This window comes from Vulpes vulpes, chromosome 5 (assembly GCF_048418805.1).
Source record: "Vulpes vulpes isolate BD-2025 chromosome 5, VulVul3, whole genome shotgun sequence".
NCBI lineage: Eukaryota > Metazoa > Chordata > Mammalia > Carnivora > Canidae > Vulpes > Vulpes vulpes.
In genome coordinates, this window is record NC_132784.1 from 65,619,581 (window position 1) to 65,636,843 (window position 17,263).

A 17,263-nucleotide genomic window follows, 5' to 3' on the forward strand; every position below is an offset into this window, starting at 1 on the left:
GGAAGATGCCTCTCATGCACTGAATTCTCTCCTTTCCAAAGTAATACCTTGAAGCTCTAACCCCCAGCACCTCAGAATATGATTGTGTTTGGAGATGGGACCCTTTTAAGAGGTAAGTGAGTTAAAATGGGGCTACTAGGTCAGGCTCAGGCTTTCAACAATCTGAATGATGTCCTTATAAGAGGAGATCAGGACACAGACACGCACAGAGGAAAGACCACGTGGGGACACAGCAAGAATGTGGCTATCTGTAAGCCAAGAAGAGAGTCCTCCAAAGAAATCAGGCCTGCCAACACCTTGATCTTAGACAATACTTTTTAAAAACTAGCATTGTGGCCCATCAGTGGGTTATTAAATTGATTTTGTGAGTTCAACTAACATTTTAAATAACATAGAATGGAACAGAATAGAAAATTGCTGAGTACATCCCATGGAGTAAATGCATGTATTGTCTCATAACACTGGTGTTTCCCTTGTGTGCCTGTGTTTGCATTGGACCACAATAATAATGTATTTCTTACTGATGCTCATGGGCAAAAAAAGAAAAAGAAAAAAGAAAGGAAAAGACAGGAAAAAGAAAAGAAAACCTCTGTAGCTTCAGCAAGAACAAGTCCCTGCCTGTTCAAATTGCAGACTGTAAGGGTGTGGTTGAATCAGCTCATCTTATTTTAAACATTTTTATTATAAAATACCATAAGCAAACAAACAGCCTGTACAAAATAAATGTACAGCTTAGCTATTATAAAACAAATACCCAAGTGAGTACCACTCAGTTAAGAGACTGAACAGCACCATGGACAGCATCCCAATGCTCTCCCCTCCCCACCCTGGCAGGTGCTCCTTCTCAATTATGGCCACTTTCCTAATTTTTGTGCTACTGACTTTCTTGACTTTCTTTATTTTTAACATTTCATTTCTCTTTGCTTTACACCTAGGAGTGGAATTGCTGGCTCATGTGGTAACTCTATGTTTAATTGCTTGAGGCGCTGCTGGACTGTTTTCCTAAGCGGCTGCACCCATTTTACATTCCCACGAGCATTGTGTGAGGTGCCAAGTTCCCCGCATCCGGACAACGCCTGCCTGCTTTTGCCACCTTCTATGGGTCATCCTTTCCTGTTTCTTTGTATGAATTATAGGGTTTTTGTGGTGGTTGTTGCTGGAATCCGAAGACTGTAATTAATATATTATAGCAACTCTGTACTTGTCTACTCCCTCCAGGGCTTGCTATTATCATTTGTCTTTTTAGTAACTGGCCGGGTTATTTTAGTGAACTCTATCTCCCCACATCCCCTACTTTCCAGTCTAAATATAAAGCCTCTGTTTTGGTCCTCAAGAAATGTAGCCTTGGGTATACCCATAGTCACCCAAGGGATGGGATGACAGTGGTTTGGGCAGTGCTCTCCTTGACTAACTCTTTCCCTGGCTACACCCAGCTGTTAAGCTCCACTCAATGCTAGCTGAGTCCTCTATTGTTTTCAACAATATCCTGGGACAGAAATTGTTCCATGAACTGATGCAATCAAATCTGATCTTTTTAAAGGAATAGGGTTTAGGGCACCTGGGTGGCTCCGTCAGTTAAATGCATCTTTGGATCAGTTCATGATCCCACCATCCTGGTTCTGCGTTGGGCTCCCTGCTTAGCGGGGAGTGTGCTTCTCCCTCTGCCCCTCCTTGTTCCCTCCACTCCCGGCTCATGCTCGCTCTCTCTCTCTCAAGTAAATAAGTAAAATCTTTAAAAAAAATTAAAGGAATAGGATTTACATCCCCAAATCTACCTGAGGATTCACTCTTTTCCCAGCTCCCATTCCCACTCACAACAGGGCTTCAAAGGCAGAATTCAGCATCTTAGCCCTTCCTTCTTCTCTCCAAATCTCAGCCCAGAGAGTTTCTTGTTTTTTTTCTTCAAATCTTTTTCTAAACTGTTTATGCCAGCCACTTGTCTTGAAACCAAGAATTAAAGAAATAAAGGTTGTATCTTGTCCCTTTCTTCCTTTCTTTGTTGCTCTTTTTTTTTTTTTTCCAATAGGGTCAAGATCTAGATTGAAGAGAGAGGAGGGGCTGAACAAAGGGATTTCAGAACAATACTGCAATTTTTTTTCCACCATAGGTAGATACTATTATTATTCCCATTTTATAAATAAGGAACAAAGTCTAGAGAGATTGAGAAGCTGGAGTTCTTGAGACAGAGCCAGAATTCAAGGCTGGACCTTGGGCACTTGTGTCTGTTGGTGGTGTCTCAACTCTTCCTTCTCCCACACCCAGACAATGCCAGGATCAGTCCCACCTCAGGCTTCGGGAGGCCACTTGTGGTCTGGCTGTGCTCATCATGCAGCTCTGGTCCCAGTGCTGTATACCACTGGAGAAATCTCTGCCTCCTGCCATATCCTGGAATCTCTCTCAGTCCTTTATTCTTGCAGTCTGGTGTCAGATAGTAGCACTGGAGTTCTGCTCAATCCTCAGCTATGTGCTTGCACCTGTGTGACCTGGGACATGTATCTCTTCCCCCACCCCCATCGCCAGCTTCAGTTTCCTAAAATGTAAACTGGAGATTCTAACAGTTATTGAGCACATGTTCATTGAGGGTCTGCTCTGGCAGGCAATGTGCTGGAATTTGGGAATGCAAAGGGAAATGAGACTGTCCCACTGTCCCCATGTCCCAACGTGGCTTTGTGTACCTGGTATGGAGGTGGGCACACTGCAGGCATTCAGGGATGGGAGCTCTCCTGTTGTGCAGGATTTGTATGATCTGCTGCTGACAGCCCAGCAGTCCAGCCTCCTCAAAGGTGGCCTCTCAGGGAGATTCTCTTTGATTAATGAGTGCCTTTGTCCCTAAAGGACGGGCTGCTGGCGGCCTTCTTGTTTCATCTGGCTGCTGGGGCCCCCAAACAGCTGGCAAAGCAGTTGGTATCTTAGACTATTTTTAGGTGGTGGAATTAGTGGGGTGTGTAGATATGGTGGGGCCTGGGGGGGGGGCCAGGAGACAGAGAGCTTCACAAGCAGCACGATGGGGGGAGAGGAGAAAGGATGCTCTCTCTCAGGAATGTGTGGGCAAACCTTCATTTCTCCTTCATGACTGGGGTCAAAGGACACCTCCTCCATACAGCCTTCCTTGATTTCCTCAATAAATACTCTAAAGACTCAGGTTAATTGTCTACCCTCTGGGCTTCCCCCAGCTCTTGGCTATGATTCCAAACATACTGAGAAATAATGTGTTGAAGGGATCTTATCTGATGCATTTCTGGGTCTCTCCTGCTCTGCACCTCTGAATCCCATCCTGCCCTTCCTCATCCTAATAAGGTATAGAAAAGTTAAGAGTCAGATTTTGAAGTCACGCAGCTCAGATCTACTCTTGGTAAGATAACCACAACCAGGTTAGGTTGTGCAACTCTGTTTTTTCACCTGTAAAATGGGTGATTATCATGACTGCCTCCCAGAAATTAAAGGCCTCATTTTGCTCCAAGCACAGAGCATAGCATCTGGCACAGAATGACAGATCTCTTGCAAGCCCAGGGGCCTAAGGAGCTGCAAGCTCCTAAAGGTCTCCACCCACTTTGTGGCTTCTCGGGTGGTGTGAGTGCTAATGGGAAGGAGGGAGGTGTTCCCGGTCACCCCGGGGCCCACAGCCGGCCAGAGGTCGCTCAGCGAGAAAGTGGCCGAGTTTAATTGAAGAAAGGTCTGCAAGTCGTGCCAATTGCAGCAATTTTTCTCGTCCTCCCTGCTAACGGACACCGCCTTCCTCCTATCCCTCTAGTATTTTCCTTCTCTCGTTCCCGCCCCCACTTCTATCCTCCTCTGATTCCGCGGCTTCGCATTTGGGAGGCGGAGTCTCGGGCAGGAGGTAGAGAGTCCCCCGCCCAAGGTGGGGAAAGGCGCCTCCCGCCCAGCGAGAAGGCTCCGCCTTGCGGTGGGGGAGGGGGCGCCCGTGTCTCCCGGAGAACCCGGAAGTCCCCAGAAACGAGGGCGGAGTCTGGGGAGCCTGAACCCGGGGATGGGTCTCACGGATACAGGGGAGTCCCCGAACCAGCGAAGACCTGCTAGGGAGTTCCTGAGACAGAGTGGTGGGCGGGGCCTCCCAGAGTAAGAGGCGGGGTTAGATAGGGGCGTGGCCTCTCAAGAGGGGCGGGGCTCTGTCTATGAAGAGCTAAACTGCGCCGCAAGGGGCGGAGTCTTGTGTGGGGCGGGGCTCCGCGGGGGCGGTCCTAACGGGGCGGGGCATCGGGATAGGGGGCGGAGTGTGGTGGTTAGCGTTCGCCCCCTCCCTCGGCCCCGGGTGTCCCCGTGACGAGGCAGCGCGGAGCCGCCGCGGGCCGGGTCCATCCCGCCGCAGCGGCTCCGGGGCCGAGCAGGGCCGAGGCTCGAAAGGAGCGGCTCCGAGCGGGGCCGGGAGCGCGGCCAGGTGAGACCGCCGGGGCTGAGGGGGCGGGGGCTGTACCGGGCGGGCCCCGGCGGACGCGGGGGGCGTGTTTGCGTGTCTGGGGGTGGCAGGGGGAGTGGGTCCGAGGGCGGTGCCGGGACTGGCGCTCGCGGGTCCCCGGTGGGCCGGCGCCCGTTCGGGCATTGCCCGAGGGGCTCGGGGTGTGCGGGGCTGTGTGCGTGCGCGCGCGTGTTTGTGGCGAGGGGCCGCTGGGTGTGTATCTGCGTATGCGCTGGGCCGTCATTGTGCCTGCCCCCGGCGCAGTCCCTCCTGCGCGGAGATGTTTTCCAAACAGGCTTCCTGCGGAGATGGGCTCTGCTGCAGCCCCAGCCAGAGGGGGGAGCGCCGCCCCCACAGGCCTCCAGAGACCAAGGCGGCCCTGGGACTGCAGACAGACACCTGAGGGAGGGAGGGGGCGCGCACCAGGGAGGGGTCCAGAGGCCTGCCCGCCGGGTGAGCCGAGATGGGGAGACTGAGGCAGATGGATGGGGAGAGGAAGATGGCCAGACAGACGGAGATGAGGAAGAAGGTGGGAAGAGAGACGCTGAAAAGGACAGCCCAGGAGGAGAGAGAGTCATTGAGAAAAAAAGACAGACAGAGGCCTAGACCTGCAAAGGGGCTGAATGATTAAGATGGATAGATAGATTCCAAAAACCCAACAGAAGGGTTACTCAGAGGCCCTGGGGGCCAAGAACCAAGCCCAGGAATTGAGTCTAAGATGAGGAATAAGGGTCCTCTAACTCCTGAGGTGTCCCTCTTTCAAGCACATCCCAGACTGGGGTCCTGACGAAAAAGAAGCCTCTGGCCCCCCATGTTGGTCCAGCCCTCTGGCCTCACCCAATATCCTGACCCTCTGAATGTGAGGGTTCCATCCCACCCGTTTCCCTTCCCTGGTATCCCAGCAACCCTGGGACAGTTTAAAGGAGGCAGAGGTGGAGCAGTTGCCATAGCAACAGAGGTAGTGAAAGGTCACTCTGGCCTTAGCCTAAGTGTCCCTGCAGCAGGCCTGAGCTGGCATGGGCGGGGGGGGGGGGGGGGGGGGGTTGTGATGGGAGGTTGCAAAATGCTTTTTCTCCTCTCCCACTCCGCCCAGAATGGTGCTAGAAGGAAACCCTGAAGTGGGGTCTCCCCGAAACTCAAACCTCCGTCATCCAGGGAGCCAGGGCTCTTGTGTCCTCTCTTCTCCTGGTGAAGATGCACAGCCAGACCAGGAGCCCATCAAGTATGGGGAACTCATCGTCCTGGGGTGAGCGACCTTGGTCCAGGTGGGGCAGGGCACCAGGCACCCCTAGGGCAACCAGACCAAGGGCCCCAGTTCTCCCCACCTATGATCTTCTGCTGTTTGTCCCCCCTCACCGCCCCAATGGAGAGACAGAGTTGACCAAACCCACCTCAATTCCTGTTATTTTGTCTTCCTGTTTTTTATAAATTACTGAGAAAACTCTAACTGCCCACCTAAGTTTCTGATCAGATAAAAAGTAGCACCATCTGCCTTTCATAAAGCACCTAGCATATGTAGTCTGGGGTGAAGAACTCTGGTTCTCCAGCAAAAATGCTTGGTTCAGATCCTGCCTCTGTGAGTTGCTTAACTTCCTTGTGCCTCCATTTTCCCATCTTACAAGTAGGGATGATAATAATACTTTGGAGGGCTGTCAGAGGAATAAATGAGGTGATTCCTGTAACGCACGTAGACAGTGCCTGGCACAGATCAAGTGTTCTGGGAGGCAGGCCTGTGCCAAGCCCTTTCATGGACATTATTTCATTTCAATCTTCACAAAGATGCTGTGAGGAAGGAGGTGAGGAAACCGAGGCTCAGAGAGGGGAAGTGACTGGTCCAAGGGCACACAGCTGGTAAGTGGCAGGGCTGGGATTTGGACCCAGGTCTTTCTTACTCTAGCTCTAGTGTACTTTCACCAAGCCCCAACTGACTCTCATGCTACAGATGAGAAAACCAAGGCCAGGAGAGAGGAAGCGATGTGAGTTGGTGGCTGGGTAGACCTCATCCCTTCCTGGTCTCTGCCTGACCAGGATCCCTGAACCACCCACTTAGCTCTGCCTCCAGGCACAGATCCCTCTTCTTCCTCCCCCATCCACACCTCCTGTTGGCCTCCCTCTCTGCCATCTGCCCAGAAAAAGATATTTGATAAGCTATGCTATCATTATGATTAATTAGAAATAATAATGGCTAATGTTTGCTGACGTGTACATGCCAAGTGCTTTTTCCTGATAATAATAAGTTAACATTTATCAAGGGCTTGCTGTATATGTATGTCAAACTCTGTGCCAAGCATCTTTAAATGCTTTATCTCATTTAGTTCTCAAAATAAACCTGCAAGGTAGGTACTGATCAATTAGTACCCTTTTACAGACGTCATGTGTTAAGTGGAAGAGCCGGGATTTAAGCCAGGCCCATCTGAGTCCCGAGCCCATGTCCAGAATTGCCCCATGCCCCAAAAGTGGGAAAAACTTACAAGGGCAAAAGTGATTCTCTTCTTAGGGCTGCTTGCATGAGAAAAATAGCTGTTTGGTGTCCCAAAGGACAGACTTTCCAGCTGAGGGCGAGGCCACTGATGAGGGAGAGTGCAGACCAAGGGTATAGGCCCTCTTGGCAGCTATTTTTTCTCAGTAGAGCAGTGAAGCCCCACACTGGCTATGGAGCCACCTGAAGAGCACATTGAAAAGACCCACTGACAGTCCCATCCCAAACCTACAGAATCAGAATCTCCATGGGTGGAGCCAGGGAATCTATATTTTAACAAGCTCATGGAGAAGATTCTGATTCAAGTGGTCTTTGTATTTGGCAGCTCTTCATCCTGGCACTCCCTGCTCCAAAATCTTCCATGGCTCCTTCGTCTCATAGAACAAAGCCTAGACTCCTAAGCTTGGTATTCAGGGTCCTTCCACTAGCTTCATTCTCCTCTACATCAGTTCACCACCCACATCACCACTCCATGATCTCACCAAACCCTGCCAGCCTCAGGCCCTTCAACTGGGGCAAGCCTTCCCTCTAGAAGGGCTTCTGTAACAGAGGCCAGAGTCGGACAGACCCAAGTTCAAATCTCTGACTTTTTCACTTACTAGCCTGGGACCTCGGGCAGGTCATTTTACCTCCCTGAGCCTCAATTTTCCTCATCTGTAAAATGGGAAGAAAGATACCTGTCTGGCAGGACATTGCACAGATTCCATTAGGTAATTAATAACGTGAAGCCCCGGGAACATGGGAGCCTCCAGAACGTGGCAGTGATCAAGGCTGTGACTCACCTCATCTTTGCCTTCCACAATCACTCCCTCCGGAGAAGAGCTGGAAGGAAGGTAGACATTTGACATGTATGGATCTAGGGAGGTGGTGGCATTGCGGGTCTGCTTTCTTTTCCATTCTGGTTTCCAGTTGGACTTGTGGTGTCATAAATGATAGTTATCTGTAAAGGTGAATCCTTTCCAGTTCAATGTCCAGGAAAGGTGTTCCCTTTCTTAGAAACCTGATCTGAGGCCAGAATTCCCTTCTCCTATCTCTGGGCCTGTGGTGTGTTTGATGCCCAGCTTCCTTGAAAAGCTCAGGACACCCCTTTCCTGCCACTGTGAGGATAGAACTGACCTGTGCTGTGCCACCGGTGCCACCCCCAGCAGCCAGCCATGCAGGGCTCAGGTGGCCAGGAAACACTGCATAATTGAATGAAAAGCCTTCTGGAGATATTCCAGCCCTCACCCTACTCCCCAAAGGCACTGATTTGATAATAGTAGAGGTCTTCTAGTTTCAGGTGTCTCTAGGGCTTGTTTATTAAGGTAGAGTCCACCCAGAAGTTGGCAGTTCCTCAAAATCTCTCAGGGCCTCACTTTCTCTTTCTCTCTCTCTGCAACCCCCTCTTTTTAAATCCCTACATCCACAGCTACAATGGGTGTCTGGCAAGTGGGGACAAAGGCCGCCGGAGAAGCCGCCTGGCGCTGAGCCGCCGACCCCATGCCAACGGAGTGAAGCCAGATGTCATGCACCACATCTCCACACCACTCGTTTCCAAGGCAAGCAGCCTGTCTCAGCAGACCTGGACCAGGTCTTCGGCCTTCCCAGTCCTACCCACCCATAGCCCCACTGGAGCAGAGGAGCCCACTGTGTCTTCACACATTGCCTTAGGCTGCCAGAGAAATGGTGCCAAGGGGAGATTCCTTATTGTGCACTATACATTACAGTTTGCAAAATGTGCTCATTGATGACCAGACCCCAACTATCGAATAGAAATGATCAGTATTGTGTAGGGGCAGCCAAGGCCCATGAAGGGGATGTGACAGTAACACAGCAATGGCAAAGGAAAAGCCCTTGGCTTCAGAGGATTTGGGTTAAGATACAAGCTCTCCTGTTTCCAGCTGTGACTTTAAGCCACTTTCTTCTCTCTGAGCTGCAGTTCCTTCAACTGTAAAATGGGAATGATAACTCTGCCACCTCCTTGAGGTGGCTGTAGGGATCAAATAAGGTAACCCGTATATGGTGCCAGCCACACAGTACATCCTCTGCAAGGGTAGAACTGCCCCTTCACTGGGGTTGGCCAGTGGGCCTTGAGTTCCAGCTTCTGGCTCAGAGGCTCACACTTCTCCTGGCCACATGCCCTGGGAAGTGACTTCCCCTTTCTCCCCACCAGGCACTGAGTAACCGTGGCCAGCACAGCATCTCGTACACACTGTCCCGGAGCCACTCGGTCATAGTTGAGTACACACATGACAGCGACACGGATATGTTCCAGGTATGTTCAGACCTCTCTGCAAGTCTCTTGGCCGCAGGGCCACCAGGCCTCAATGTAGCAGTCTTCTTGAGAATTCTAGGGTGAACTGGGAAGACTGAAGGCCCGGGGGAGTTGCTTTGGAGGCACTCAGTGCAATCGACTACTCTTCAAATCAGGAGGTCCAATGAGTGCAGTTGACTTCCTGGAGTTACACAGCAAATCAGTGGCTATATCAAAACCTAAAATCCAAGACCAGGGGCACCCGGGTTGCTCAGTTGGTTGAGCATCTGCCTCCGGCTCAGGTCGTAATCCCAGGGTCCTGGGATGGAGCCCTGAGTCGGACTACCTGCTCAGCAGGAGCCTGCGTCTTCCTCTCCCTCTCCCCCTCCCCTTGCTCATCCTCTCTCTATCTCAAATGAATAAATAAAATATTTAAAAAAAAAACAAAAAAACAAGACCAAACACCCAGGCCCCAGGAGGCCATAGAGCTTAAGGGTTCAGAGTGTGGTGTGAGAGTCATACTGCTTGGGTTATATCCCAGCTCCATCACTTACCAGCTGGGTGACTTTGGGCAAGAGTCACTTATGCTCTCTGGGCCTCAGTTTCCTCATCGGTACAGTGGGGCCCATAATGTACCCACTCCATGGAATTATTGATAAGATTCGCTGAGATATAGCACATGAAGCACTTAGCATGGTATCTAGTAAATACAGAAAATTCGCTATTTGCTGCTAATGTTTGATCACTCCCAGACTGGGTGTCACCTTTTCAGTAGTTTATCCAAAAAATCCCAACTCATTTTTATTGAGTGGGGGAGATAGAGAAGCCCCAGACCCAGTGACTAGATTTGGAGACTCCAGCTAAGATTCCAGAGGGCCTGAGAAGTTGGGATGGTACCACCCCCTCCTCATTGTTTGGTGACCCCTACATGCAGAGCAGCTGCTGGGAACCCTGGGAGGGAGAGAGCCTGTGGGATTGACCTGCACACATAAGCATCCCTGTGCTTGCCCTCCCCTTCTCACAGATCGGCCGTTCCACGGAGAACATGATCGATTTTGTGGTAACAGATACATCCCCTGGAGGAGGGGCTGCTGAGGGCCCCTCAGCCCAGAGTACCATCTCTCGCTATGCCTGCCGCATCCTCTGTGACCGCCGGCCACCCTATACTGCCCGCATCTATGCCGCTGGCTTTGATGCTTCCAGCAACATCTTCCTTGGAGTGAGTGAGCCCCCCAGGCAGGGACTGGCACTTCGTCTGAGAGTGAGCAGAGGTAGGGTAGGGAGGGGCAGCGTCCTGGGATGATAGACCAGCCAGCAGTCATCGTAACCATGACCTACGCTGGCATTAGCAAGGCCACTTAAAAATGAGCACAGTGAGGCTCTGAGAGTGCCATCACCTGAGTGATGCATGTGGCCGTGCAGTGTCCATTCTAGTTCTCTCTGGGCCACCTCTGACCATGAGGGTAGAGGGGTAGCAGGCTGGGGGCCACTCGGGGATATGATCTGATTCCACATTTGGTCCCAGGAGCGGGCGGCCAAGTGGCGGACCCCTGATGGCCTGATGGATGGCTTAACCACCAATGGGGTCCTGGTGATGCACCCAGCAGGCGGCTTCTCTGAGGACTCAGCCCCGGGTGTCTGGAGGGAGATATCAGTCTGTGGGAACGTGTACACTCTGAGGGACAGCCGCTCTGCACAACAACGAGGGAAGCTGGTAGGTGTCCTGCTCCATCCCCACCCCCACCCCTCATCCTTCCCAGGTCCTTCCCATCTGATCTCCAGGCCTCCCACACAAGGGATCCCCAACAGGCTCCATCTGGGGGTCATGCACCACTTGCCCCACGGAGAGGGCCAGACCATATTCCCCAAAACATAGCCCACATACTGCCAGAGGTTTGTGCGGTGGTGTGTGGTGAGCAGACATAAACACACTGCGGTACCAAGTGGCTTTAGGGATGCTGGCAGCTTAAAAACATCACAGCCTCGTGTGAGGATGACACTTGGCCCATGTGTGAGCAGTTTATAGCCTAAAGTGTTGGCAGTCTATAATGTGTCTCTCACGTTCACACGGATTTAGTTTTATTATCCTCACTTAGCAGGAAAGGGCCCTTGGAGTAGTTCTGACAGAGGTGACAGTGAATGCTCCACATGGCACAGATCAGAGAACTAGTGTTAGGAACTCGAAGAGAATGCTAGAGAGAGGTAGGGGCCAGCCCGAGGTCATGTGGGCAAACTCCTCAAATGAGCCATGCAGAGCTCTTCTAGTGTACGAGCACATTGGGCAAGCAGATGGGAAATCTCAGGGAAGAGCATGGCTTATCTTTCCAGAGCATCAATACTACCAGGAGGTTTGGGGAAACATTATTTTTAAAACTATGCCCATGAATTTCACTAGCATTCACATGTTGAGTACTCCTCTGTTCCAGGTACCGTTCCAAGTGCTTACAATGATTGACTCATGAGAACCACTTGAGACAATGGGAAGTAACATCCATCTTGAGGATAAGGAAATTAAGACACAGAGAGGTTGAGTTACTCAACTAGGGATGCAGAATTAGTAAATGGTGAAGCTGGAATTCACACCCAGGCAGGCAAGCTCTAGAGTCCTTGCTTTTAACCACAGCCATTAGGACAGCTGCTTTGGGCAGTGTTTGGTCCCCAGTGTTTTAGATAGAAGAGTTTACCACTTCTTTACATGAGAGCTTGGGTAAAACCTCACTTTGGTCCAGATCTCCTGATTTGACAGATGAAGTGACCAAGGCCCACATCCCACTGTGAGGGACAGTGCATGCCTAGGACCATTGGCTTGCCTCCCATGTGGCTTCTCGGTCCTCCTGGCTCCTCTGCCCCCATCCTCCTCCCCCTCTGCCCCTACTCTCCTCTCCCCTCCCCTCCAGCCTGCCCCATTGGTCCAGGGTGTTCTCTCCAGGGAGGTTTGGTGGGATAGACAGATGGCTTGGCTGGGGTGATAGCTGCCTAGGAGCCAGGGGTTTGGTGCCATCTTGAGCAGTTAAGACCTTTCTGTGCCTCTGGCAGGTGGAAAATGAGTCCAATGTGCTACAGGACGGCTCCCTCATTGACCTGTGTGGGGCCACACTGCTGTGGCGCACGCCAGCAGGGCTGCTGAGGGCACCGACGCTGAAGCAGCTGGAGGCCCAGCGGCAGGAGGCGAACGCGGCACGGCCCCAGTGCCCTGTGGGCCTCAGCACTCTGGCCTTCCCCAGTCCGGCCCGTGGCCGCACGGCACCCGACAAGCAGCAGCCTTGGGTCTACGTCCGGTGTGGCCATGTCCACGGCTACCATGGCTGGGGCTGCAGGAGAGAGCGGGGCCCCCAGGAGCGCGAGTGTCCTCTCTGTCGCCTTGTGGGGCCCTACGTCCCCCTGTGGCTTGGCCAGGAGGCCGGCCTCTGTCTGGACCCTGGGCCACCAAGCCATGCCTTTGCACCCTGCGGCCATGTCTGTTCTGAGAAGACTGCCCGCTACTGGGCCCAGACACCACTGCCCCATGGCACCCACGCTTTCCATGCTGCCTGCCCTTTTTGTGGGGCCTGGCTCACTGGTGAGCATGGCTGTGTCCGCCTCATTTTCCAGGGGCCGCTGGACTAGGCTCCCCCAGGCCCTGGCTGCCATGCCCACCTGCCTACCCAGGTTCCCCACCTCCTGCAGCCCAGAGGGAGCTCTGCATGTGGGACTTTACCTGCTGGCACATAGCCACACCAGATGGACGCGTTGGATGGGCTGTGTTCCTTCCCTCTTGACCCTTGTCCCTGAAACCCCTACCCCAGTCAGAATGATGGGGCCCTTAGCACCAGCTCTGTCCTGGGCTGATGGAGGGAAGCCCACCCCTATGCCCTGGCCCTTCCTGGGGTGTCCCACATCATGCCGCCTACACTGTGTCCCTGGGGGAGTGAAGGGGCTGTGGGTCCCTGACCCCCAGCTCAGGCTGGCTGTGCCCTGAGCCTGCCGACCTAGCTCCAGATACTCACCCTGCTGCTGCCCTGGGTTCTCTATAAACCTTGCTGCTCAGCTGCCCTCACAAACCCCACGTGTCCAGCATGCGTGCAGTGCCGCCAGCCCCTGCATGAGTGATGGGTGGGCAGCAGGCGGGGGCAGGCATCTGCTGATACCCACTATGGGCTGAACTCCATGCTAAGTGGGCTCTGGGGACACAGAGACAATCAGACCTGCTTCCCTGCCCAGTGGAATTCAGTGTAGGGGACAACAGACCAAATCACTGAATGACAACAGTTTCCTGTGTACCAGGATCAGAGACTCATCAGGGGCTGTGGAGCAGGTCTTGCAAACAGGCAGGAGAGGGAGAGAGGTTGGCGTGGGAACTCCCCACAAGAAGGGGAAGGTGCTTGGGCAGGAGGTAGGCTGAGCACAGGTTCCAGTGTGAGGAAGCAGGGAAATGAGTGGCTAGAGCAAGATGTTGGGGCTTCCTTGAGGTGGAAAATGCTGAATGGAGGCTCTGTCACAAATACTCATTTGTGGACAGTGACGAGTGGAGAGAAGGGAGAGGACTGATGGTCCCAGAGTGCTGGCTGAGATAGAAGGGCTACTATTACCAAGTGCTCACCATGCCCTGTGCTGTGCTGCTGCTGCTGCTGCTGCTAATAACTATATGAATAGAGCACTAACCAAGAGGTTTTGCTATTTAATCCTCATAATTACCCAGGGATGGAGGTGTTCCCATTTCTGTTCTGGGGAGATTAAGGCACATGTGCCAAGTCACACAGCTAGAAAGTAGCCAAGCCAGGATTCAAATCTGAGATTGCCTGCCTGGCCTCAGCCTGGCCTCCTCCATCACACTGTACTGCTTTTCTTGGATGGGGGTGGGAGGAATGGGGAGGGCAGCTCAGGACACAGGAACAGCATGTGCAGATGTGTAGCAGGAAAATGCTCAAGGCTAAGGAGCCAGGTCTGGATGGGCAGAAAAGAGAAAGGACATTGGGCTGGGGCCTAGTGGCCCTTGGTTGCCAAGGAGACCAAGTCAACTGGACCCTTACTCTTCTTGGCTAAGTGTCACTTCCCCCTGAGAGCCAAGGCAGGCTCAGTGTGCTACTGGGGTTGCTTTCAGACCTTCTTGGGGGGAAGCAAGCTAGGGAGACTGGTAGATGGAGATTCTGGAGATAGAAAAATCTGAAAAAGAGGCTCTAAGTACAGGCCTGACCTGGGCATCATCCCCAGTTGAAAACAGCTGCCAGAGTCTTAGGGAGTACAAGTTTGGGGTGGGGGAAACCTGCCCCAGGTCACACAGCTGGTGGGGGCCACAGAGACCAGACCTGTTGCTCTGGAGAGGACAGAGGGTTCCTGCAGGTGGTAAAAAGGGGAAGTGATGAGATTCTTGCTCCAGGAGCAACACACTCCTGGAGCACTAGGGAAACAGAGATGGGGATGCTTGGGTGGATGTGCAACTCCTATACACACACACACACACACACATACACACACCACTAGGAATCCAGCTCTACCCCATTGTTCTCATTTCTGACCCTGTTGGGAACAAGGCAGGGGTTGTTCCGATTCCATTTCCAGTAGGGAAACTGTAGACCTTGGGAGGAGAGACAAGCAAAGAGCAGAGTATCATCCAGGGAGATCTTGGAGATAGTGGTAGAGGGTAAGACAGCTCTGATCTTGGCCCAGTTCTGCCCCTCTTTGGCTCTTGGAGCCTCAGTCTCCTTACCCATTAAATGGAAGAGCAATTCCTCTGTCACCAGGTGGATGTGAATGTATGAAGAGCGTCTGTAACACAGTAGGTATTTAATGTTTCTTCCTCACCTACCCTTCCTGCATTTCCATGGAGAATAACCAAGGCTAAGGATGCTCATGACTCTAGTGAGTGGACTTTGTATGATTGTGTGTGTGTGTGTGTGTGTGTGTGTCCGCGCGCGTGCACTGGGCCAAGTGGAGAGGACAGTGTGGTGGAAGGTCTCAGTAAGGCTAGACCTCAGTTCAGAGACACCTGAGGATAGCGTGGGTGGCCTTAGGGAAGTCAATGAACCTGTTAGCCTCAGTTTCTCCATCTCTTACAATGGGTAAAATGACATCCTATCTGAGTTTTTGCAAGAATGAAGTATCCTCCATTTGAACAGGACCTCGTGTATTAACTGTAAACATAAGAATGCAGCTGGGTTGAGGGTCCCAGGAATACTGGGATCTTTTGCTGGCCCGAGCTGCTCATTGACAGCTGGAGAGCACTACCTCCTTTTCTGGTGTCCATCTCAAATTCACCGAAGTCAGGGGAGTATACTTATTTTATTTTAAAGACAATAAAAATTGAGGCACAGAGAAGAGAGGTGACTTTCCAAAAGACATAGACAATGTAGGGTGCTCCCCTGTGATGATAATTATCATTGGAGCCAACAGTAGCACTGTTGTGTCAAGCAGGGCTTTGGGCACTTTCATAAATGAGAAACTGGCACCAATGGTGGGCAGATGTTGCTGTGGGCCTAGACACAGGTGTGGTAAAGGCAGGGCAAGAAGACTGTGTGGATTTCAGGTATTCACTTTACCCAACCTCTCTGGGCACAACACTGGGGAGCAGACTGCCCAGTCATACTTCATTCAGGGCTAAAGCATCCCTGGGGTGGAGACAATTGTTAGCCCAGTTTTCTTGCTGAGGAAGCGAAGACTGAGAGGTAAAGTGTCCCACTCAGTAGACAGTGGGGGCCTGATTCAACCTGAGATGGCCTGGCTCTGCCCACACTGACCTGGAGCCCCTCACAATGCCCCCTACTGACCCCAGGCCCAGCGCCAGCACTTGGAAATGCCCTGCCTGGCCCAGGTCATCCTCTTGTGAGTCCATCCAGACATGCAAAAGTGGACCTCAGGGGCCAACTGTGTCCTGGGCAGCCAGAGGTCACGGGCAGCTTTCCCTTCCATCAGGCATCGGGCAAGCACCAACTGCCAGGCCCCTCGCCCCTTTGTGCTGCGGAAACTAAGGCTCAGAGACGTTTAGCGGCTGCCTTCCAGGCCCTGGCGAATCCGTGGTGGTGCAGTGAAGCACCATGGAGGCGTTTTCCGTCCCGGTGCGGGCGTGGTCGCCTCAGCTCAAGCCCTGCAGCTCGCCTTGTAGGTTTTCAGTCTCCCAAGAGTCTCCACCCGCTGACCCTCGAATCCAGTGAGGGAGAGGGAGTCACGTTACTTCCATTGTGCAGGCTCCCACCTGCAAAACTGAGGTCCGGGGACCCACAAGAGAGCGACTTTGGGGCTCTGTGGGGAAGTCCCTGCCGCTCCGTCCGTGACACCCAAGCCGCCCCGCACGGACTCGGAGGGACCTTGTCAGCCCAGTCTGCCGGGACTAAGCCGCGGTCGGGCCGGCCACGCAGGTTCGCGGCCGCCGCGCCGGCACCCTCGTTGACAAAGGCCAAGGCCGCGGGGCCATCCCGCGCGTGACCCGGTGGGGCCCGGGAGCGGCGGCGGCGGCGGGCCGACGGAGGGCGCCTCTGCGCGCCTATTGGCTGGAGCTGACGCCCATCCCGGCCCCGAAGCCCGACAATTGGCCACGGGGGGCGGAGTTCATGGAGCCCCCAATGAATGGGGGAGCCGGAAGCAGGAAGTGAGTTTGCGATGAAAGCCGCTGCTGCAGGTGAGGAGTTGCTCCCGGGTTTCGGGGTCACAATGCGTCATCCTGGGGGACAGGGCGAGTCTGGACCGAACGCAAGATTATTCCCTTTCTGCTTACCATGCGGTACCCTTTCCGCATTCTTCGCGGCCCCGTGGCCAAGGAGTCCCCCGGGCAGCAAAGAGTTAACCCCGAGGGTTGTGCTCTTGGGGCGGAGCATCCGGAGTGGTGGGGGAGGCTGGACACCCTGTCCGCGTTAGGAAGGGCGGTGTGGAGCATGCCCTGGGTCGGCAGAGCCCGGGTCCCAGCGAGACTGTGAGACTTGCGTGGTAAGTTGCGTGGCCTCTCTATGTCTCAGTTTCTCTGTCTGTAAAATGAGTTTTATTCCAGCTCCGAACTAATGTGGCTCTGTAGCTCCCGTGGCCCAGCACAGGGAGAGCCTAGGAGGATGGAGGGCCAAAAAAAAAAAAAAAAAAAAGGCAGTTAAAAGAATGAGAGTGAGACAGATTGCACACCCTCCTGATGAGGTTGGAGAACATTATCCTCCCCTCATTTTAGGGAGGTGGAGAT

General features: G+C 53.1%; 2 protein-coding genes across 7 annotated transcripts in view; both read left to right on the forward strand.

Annotated features, from left to right (window-relative positions):
• Positions 1-4,200: 4,200 nt before the first annotated feature.
• On the forward strand, positions 4,201-14,842 carry PELI3 (pellino E3 ubiquitin protein ligase family member 3). 3 transcript variants are annotated; one of them, XM_026004355.2, is made up of 8 exons: positions 4,201-4,396; positions 5,508-5,660; positions 6,194-6,265; positions 8,302-8,431; positions 9,046-9,147; positions 10,151-10,345; positions 10,652-10,840; positions 12,163-14,842. In XM_026004355.2, exons 2-8 carry the CDS (start codon positions 5,509-5,511, stop codon positions 12,730-12,732), a joined length of 1,410 nt encoding a protein of 469 aa, XP_025860140.1. In that variant the 5' UTR covers positions 4,201-4,396; position 5,508; the 3' UTR covers positions 12,733-14,842. The 3 variants fall into 3 exon arrangements, with proteins under 3 accessions (XP_025860140.1, XP_025860141.1, XP_025860142.1); XM_026004356.2 differs by lacking the exon at positions 6,194-6,265 and having other exon boundaries at positions 4,212-4,396; XM_026004357.2 differs by lacking the exons at positions 4,201-4,396; positions 5,508-5,660; positions 6,194-6,265 and adding an exon at positions 7,606-7,726.
• A 1,529-nt stretch (positions 14,843-16,371) lies between these two features.
• Positions 16,372-17,263, forward strand: part of DPP3 (dipeptidyl peptidase 3) — a 33,130-nt gene continuing 32,238 nt past the window's right edge. Inside the window, exon 1 of one of the 4 annotated variants that reach the window (XM_026004351.2) lies at positions 16,372-16,717. In XM_026004351.2, coding sequence (XP_025860136.1) covers positions 16,666-16,717 — 52 coding nt within the window. In that variant the 5' untranslated portion in view covers positions 16,372-16,665. Of the gene's footprint in view, positions 17,023-17,263 lie in introns of all 4 variants that reach the window. The other 3 variants (XM_026004352.2, XM_026004353.2, XM_026004354.2) reach the window with 3 other exon arrangements.

Bases quoted from the DNA above. Each gene is read 5' to 3' on its own strand.
- PELI3 (XM_026004355.2), top strand. From the start codon at position 5,509: ATGGTGCTAGAAGGAAACCCTGAAGTGGGGTCTCCCCGAAACTCAAAC. The intron at 5,661-6,193 runs GTGAGCGACCTT...ATCTTCACAAAG, and splicing joins GGGGAACTCATCGTCCTGGG to ATGCTGTGAGGAAGGAGGTG. The intron at 8,432-9,045 runs GCAAGCAGCCTG...TCTCCCCACCAG, and splicing joins CCACACCACTCGTTTCCAAG to GCACTGAGTAACCGTGGCCA.